The 7,064-nt window shown below is 30.2% G+C and overlaps 1 protein-coding gene across 1 annotated transcript; it reads left to right on the forward strand.

The window, feature by feature from the left end:
* Positions 1-2,168: 2,168 nt before the first annotated feature.
* LOC112735637 (metalloendoproteinase 4-MMP-like) lies at positions 2,169-3,357 on the forward strand. Its single transcript, XM_029294101.2, has one exon. It carries the CDS (start codon positions 2,206-2,208, stop codon positions 3,286-3,288), a length of 1,083 nt encoding a protein of 360 aa, XP_029149934.1. The 5' UTR covers positions 2,169-2,205; the 3' UTR covers positions 3,289-3,357.
* Positions 3,358-7,064: the final 3,707 nt, after the last annotated feature.

Consider the following 7,064-nt stretch of genomic DNA (forward strand, 5'->3'; position numbering starts at 1 on the left):
ATATCATCAATATTCCTCTTCAAATAAGAACTTCGTTAAATTTGTTTGATTTTTTGTATAGTATAGGTATTTTTCTTTTCTTTTATGCTATTTTTTTTTAAGATTTATCAAGGATTGAACTTTAGCTTTTTTAGATATGAGTTTTGAAATTATGTCAAAAAATAACTCATCCCAAAAATTTAAACTAAGATAAAATAACATGGATAATAATATTTCTAACAGCGACATCTAAATTTTATAAGATATGCTTTTGAATCCTATTTATTTTTTATACTTGAAATACGCATATTGGTTTGAATGTCAAAATGTCTTTCTCAAGTTGTCGAAATATAACTCATCCATCGAAAAAAGATGAACTTTGCTTCATCAAGAATGAGATATACCTCAAAATGCTATACAGCATAAGAACACATTCTCTCGTCAAAGGTGTTGTAGCTCCATCATCTTCCTGATTTTATTCAGTACATTATTTTCAACATTTCTTCTTCATATTGTTACAACCTTAAATAAAATGCTAAATTCAATTCCCTAATTCTTCGTTCTTTAATTCTTTGTTCTTCAACATCTACTCCCAATAATTCTATTGTTTATTATGTATGTTGATGAGAGGTTTTGTAATGGAGAAACCAATGGCAAAAGCAATTATTTTTCATAAAATTACTTATTTCAAAAAGTCAAATTAATAGAAAAAAATACAAAATAATTATATTTCTAAGAGATTTTTTATGCAATTTTTTGAATTTTAAGTGTGAACATTATAAAGTTTTTTTTCCTCTTTATGTTTTTTCTGCGTTAAATATTTAAAAAAAAAATATTTTACTCAATAAGTCAATATGATTGTGGTAGCAGGGAACTTCTGCAAGCAACTAACTCTCTGTGATATGTATATTAATGTTAGCTCAAATTAAAGTAGTAATGCCTTTAAGATCAGAAGACTATATTATGATTATTAAGTGCGGAAAAGAGTAAAACCAACTCATAATCCATTCTGAATTCAACTCGTGAACATACAGTTATATAAGTTGAGTTTATCAGCGTCTAAAGTCAAACGTGTGCCTGAATTTAAATTTACTTATTAAATAAGTTAAATTTAAATTTGAGTGAGCGGAATTTATTGATTTAGCTCTTCTGTAATTAACTTACTTCTAGTCCTAATTATGATCTAATTATTATGTGAATTTTGTTGTTTTAAATAAATATTATTTTTATTGTTGTTCACGTACGCTGGAAGGCACAAAATTAAAGAGAGATGGCTTGTCGCATTTTGGCTTTTGTGATTTTTGAGAGAGACTACTTTGAGTAAAGAATACGTTTAAGATGAGATGTGGCAGAGAAGAGGATTGAATATCAGACTGAGCCAACAACCACCAATAATGATGGAATGTAACTACTAATTTGTTGAAGCAGTATTGTGTGTGTGGTTTCCCCTTCTTCAAGCTAAGCTAAGAGGATAACAACTTCATGTTGAGCTAGCTAGTAGTCTTCTCAGTGTAGTAGTAGTGTCTGTTACATCACATCTTTATTTCTTTATTCTTGAAACAGTAGTTATATATATGCAAGATCGGCCTACCTCAACTTCTCCCATAGTTGCTCTCTTCTTTAAGTTACTTCATAAATATATAATGCATACAATTCGGAAGATGACACCATTTTGTCACTCATATATATATATATGACTCTAAATAGTTATTAATACTGAAATATTATTGAAAACTGTTTGTTATGATACCTAAAATTTGATATTTAATTATCAATAAGATTAAATAATTAATATTTAATTTGGTAAAAGTAAGACATAAAGTAGAAGATAGTAGATACCGTGAAATTGCTTTATTGGAAAGCTTTTTCCAAAAAATAAATAAATAAATTATTTGAAAAAATTTCATATCTAACAGTAAGTAGTCCTCCTGTAAACATACATACATTTTGAAAAGTAATAGATAAAACATGATACTACTAGCCAAGATATGCAGAATTGGATAAATGAAGATCTAGATATATGATTAACTAACTAATTAACTAACTAAATTAGGATTAGTTAAGATACATGCATCATGCATCATGCATGCAGGTTTGTTGATGAGAAAGCTTAGCTTGAGTCTATATATATATATATATATATATATATATATATATATATATATATGTATTGGTTTGTTCATATGAAAGGTTGTTTGAATGCATTAATTGCCATCTAACAATACCATGTTGCATAGACGCACATTCTCGTTCTTGTTCTTCATTACGACTACTCTTGTCCTCATGACATTCACATCATCACATTCACTTGCGCATTCTATTGCCATCTCATCAAGATCAATGGCAGACATGGAAAGGTTCAGCAATGCTGGGAGAGGCAGCAACATCACCGGAATATCAGAGTTCAAGAGATATCTATGGCGTTTCGGGTACCTCGACCATAATGTTAATACCACATGTAATTGTTTCAGCGAAGAGTTTGACGCCATGTTAGAATCTGCTCTCGTTAGATACCAACGCAAGCTTGGACTCCAAGTCACTGGCAAGCTCGATTCCATCACCATTTCTGAGATGATCACACCGAGATGCGGAGTTCCAGACAGTAATGATCACACTCACACACACACTCACATGCACTCCGCAAAGAACTTCGTGTATTTTCCGGGGAAGCCACGGTGGTCGGGTCCAATGCCGACGACACTCACCTACGCTTTCTCCCCGGAATACACCATCCACACCTTGACCCTTCGCCAGATCCGGAGAGCGTTCCGACGCGCCTTCACGCGCTGGTCTAACGTCATTCCTCTCACATTTGTGGAATCAGACGACTACAGTTTTGCTGAGATCAAGATAGGGTTTTACAGCGGCGACCACGGCGATGGCGAGGCTTTCGACGGGGTTCTTGGAGTGCTGGCGCATTCATTCTCGCCGGAGAGCGGGCGGCTACACCTGGATGCGGCGGAGACGTGGGCAGTGGACTTCGGGGAGAGTTGGTCGGAGGTAGCGGTGGATTTGGAGTCCGTGGCAACGCACGAGATTGGACACGTGCTTGGTCTGTCTCACAGTTCGGTTAGAGAGGCAGTTATGTATCCCAGCTTGAGGCCGAGAGAGAAGAGATATCGTCTCCATATTGATGACGTCATGGGAGTCCAATCTCTTTATGGCTCCAACCCTCATTTCAGATCTTCTGATATCTCGTCGCTTCAATCTGCTATCTCCGCAAATCATGCTCCTCCTCGCTTTCCACCATTCAGTATTCTTCTCTCTTGTGCATACCTTTTGTCTTTCTTTATAATTTTTTCCAGGTAAAACCTCACGTGCATCTTTTCTTTAAACATTAACTTCAGGCAAAGACAATTGAGTTTCAAATTTTTTTTATTTTTCTCTTTTCGGTTTTTAGTCTGCTATTCGGTTGCATGGCTTATTGGCTTGTGAGTTACACATTCGAAGATATGTGTACACAAAATTTATACACAATTGTAGTACAAAACATTTTTTCTTATTATATTACAAAAACTCAATTATTAAATAATATATCACATATCAGCTAAAGCTAAAGTTGATTCAAATATAAAAAATGTTAGTTGACTCAATTTTATACATGTATGTCTTATCTTTAGAAGTAAAAATATCAGAAAATGTACACCAAAATTGATGGTACAAACAATTATACTAGTGTTTGGCTTCCTAGTATGCATACATGGAGTCTAAAACAGAGTTAAGAACGAAAATGGATAAGGTAGTACTAAAGAACTGAATTTGTAGTATATAAAATTGATAACAGAAGATGAGTCGAACAGAAATTAAAGAGAGACAGAATGAAAGGTGGGTTCATCTATTAGTAGTGGTGGGTGTAACATCATGGTCAAGGTCAACAACGTGATGATGAAGAATGAAGATTGAGGAATGGTATGACAGACCGCACGACCGCGAACCAAATACATTCAATTCAAATACATAATAATTGTTAGCTCTGAAAATGAACCATTCGGCACATCAGATAGAGCAGGTCGGGAGCAGCAGTATAACTGAGCATCTCTGATCCAACATCAATCAATAGAGGAATTCTTCCCCCCATACTCTACTCATGAAAGCACCAAACTAAACATATCTATATTATATAAAAAAAAATTTAAATATACCTGAAACAGTATTTTAATAAATTTTTACTGTTCATTCCAATTAATATATATTATATTTTTTATTATTAATATATATTATATTTTTTATTATTAAAATTATTGACTAAATTTTAATAAAAATATTAGTCTAATTTTTTTATATAATTATTAATTCTTGTGACTCTAACTTACAATGATATATTGATTATTTTTTGTTGTCCATGTTATTACAAATGAACTGAACATTCGAGCAATCAAAATTACTCAAGAGATGTTGATTATAATGAGATAACAAACATGCTTAATAGTTAGGGCAATTCTATGGTATTAAATTTTTTTTCTTAAATTATCTATATGAAAGTTAAAAGATGAAGTCTACTCCTCTTATTGAGAATAACTCAAATCCTAAAAGTAGCTTATAAGATGAAAATAAAATACCTTACATTTAGAAACTATCTAAAATCTTATTGATTGACACCAGTAATATATACATTGCAACAGATGTACCGTAACACACACATATGCATGCTTTGTAATGATGATCTCTGATTTATGTAGAGGATACAAGCACGTGACTTGAGGGAGCATCAGTTCCCAGCAACACGCTAACGAGGATGAAAAATATAATAGTAAATATTGGTTCGTGCAATAATCACAGAGGCATGGGTGGGGAACAAAATAAAAAGATTAGAGATGACAATAAGAGCATATGTCGAAAGGATGAGCATGCACGTGTATATGTGGAGCGAAATCTGAGTTCAACGTGTTAAGTGTATGCTTATATAGATCTTAAAGTTTACATCATTCACAAGATATATAGATATATGGGGAACACGTAAACTGGGCGTGGGTCATCTTCTTAGAGCGCAAAATATTATCTTTCGTTCCTTTACTACACACCGCATGCATTGGCGGGTCTTAACTTTTCTTACCACAACCAGCTGGCCTGTTATGAAACAATTTTTTTTATTTAAATGGATAAAAAAATATATTATTAATTAAAAATTTTAGATATTTATTAAAATTTATTATTTTTATCATTAATTAATCATCAATATTTAAAAATATAAAATAAAATATATTATTAAATTACTAGATTAAAAAAATTAAAGTAAAGAAATTAAATTAATAGTTAAATAATGACTAAAAATAATAAATTTTAATATTTCTATTTTTTTAATGATTATATCTTTAATACACTCTTTGTATAATTTTATTTTTGAATTTGTATAAATTCTTTTATATAAATTTTCTTTTTTTTTATAGTGAATTTTTTAGTTCAAAAATATTAATTTAATATTATATTATAAAATTATTTATTTTAAAAACTTAAATTAATAAAATATATATATAAATAATTATATTTTTAACCTAACAATAGTGAGAAAGACATCTTCGCACCAGTTTACATCCAATAATATATATGTAAGAAGTATATTAATTCCACCCATCACCAGCAAGTATTACACAATTCAGTGATTAATAAGTTTATAAAACATTTGTAAATACTACTTTTATTTGAAATCTGATAAGTAAATTAAAATTGTAAAATATTTGTGTCTTTCTGTAATTTTCTTCAATTTCTAACAATATATATAGAGGGAGACTAGAAACAACTTGTAAGGTCGATAAATGCATGGGAATTGATGACTTTCACAATGTTATATAAACAACAATAACATGCATTGGATCGCCAATTAAGTCAAAACCGAACGAAATTAAATATGTTTTTGTCGATTTCTGAAAAATGGTCAAAACAGGCACAATGGAGGATGCCTTACCAACACGTGTTCTTTGGGGATATTTCACGAGCTGAGTCAACAGTGTACAAACAATGTAAGAAAAATATCCTCCACTACTGTTTCATGTATTAAATGTATGGCCTAGAAACAACCACCAACGATTGGAAAAATCCAGTTCCAAGACAAGCCTTCTTTTTATTTTCTCTCTTAAAATATTAATGTATGTTAGGTTTATAAATGTTCTGAGAACTAGTTAAGAGTTAACAAAAAAGTTTGATCGAAAATTTAATGTCTTGATACTTTCAATACATGTTCAATGTGGATATATATATATATATATATATATATATATATATATATATATATATATAGTTATTTATAAAGTAAAGTTTAGTAATTATGTGTGTTTTAAAACCATGTTAAATTTATAATTTAATAAAACTTTTATTTAAAATATAAAAAATTTATATTTTAATATATCTATTTTATATTTATTTAAAGAAAAATTTCAAAAATTCTATTAAGAATAATCTTATATACTTAAAACACATTAGTTAAACTCTACGAAACATATATATTTATATTTATTAAATTTTAATTATTATGATATTTAATATTTAATTCTACTGATAAATTATAATTACTTCAATAATTGATTATTTTGTTAAAAAATATGAGGTAGAACATATATACTAATGACCACCAATTTAACAGTATAAAGAATTTGTTTGACATATTAATGCATTAAAAAATTTAAAAGCGACTATTTTATATATTGAACAAGTGTCCTAGCTAATTCCAAATATCAATTAATTATGGAAAGAAAAATCTTCCCTAGAAATTAAATTTGTTGCGTGCACATTATTGTTATCCATACCATACAGTTGTTGAGAGTAGTGCAGAGGGTCACTGTTTTAGGCATGGAGATATATATATCTCGAAGGAAAAAATAAAACATGAAAATCGAAAACACTATTACTAGCTAGCTAGTGGACTTTAATTTGAAGATAAGTATAGTAGTGTATATATGACTCAATTGGTGCAAACAAATTTCCTACTAGGTTAGCTACTTGTTTGTAATGGATGGAGAGCCTTCGTTTTCTTTTCTTTATGACATGGACAACAATAATAGAGATAGAGGGCCTAGCTAGTAGCAATTAAAGGCCTTCAATGAATCTGAAAAAGGTAGCAGCAGGCTTTCAGGTACTATGAATTCTTCTCC

The sequence above is a fragment of the Arachis hypogaea genome, chromosome 2 (genome assembly GCF_003086295.3).
Source record: "Arachis hypogaea cultivar Tifrunner chromosome 2, arahy.Tifrunner.gnm2.J5K5, whole genome shotgun sequence".
Taxonomy (NCBI): Eukaryota; Viridiplantae; Streptophyta; class Magnoliopsida; order Fabales; family Fabaceae; genus Arachis; species Arachis hypogaea.

Bases quoted from the DNA above. Each gene is read 5' to 3' on its own strand.
- LOC112735637 (XM_029294101.2), top strand. From the start codon at position 2,206: ATGTTGCATAGACGCACATTCTCGTTCTTGTTCTTCATTACGACTACT.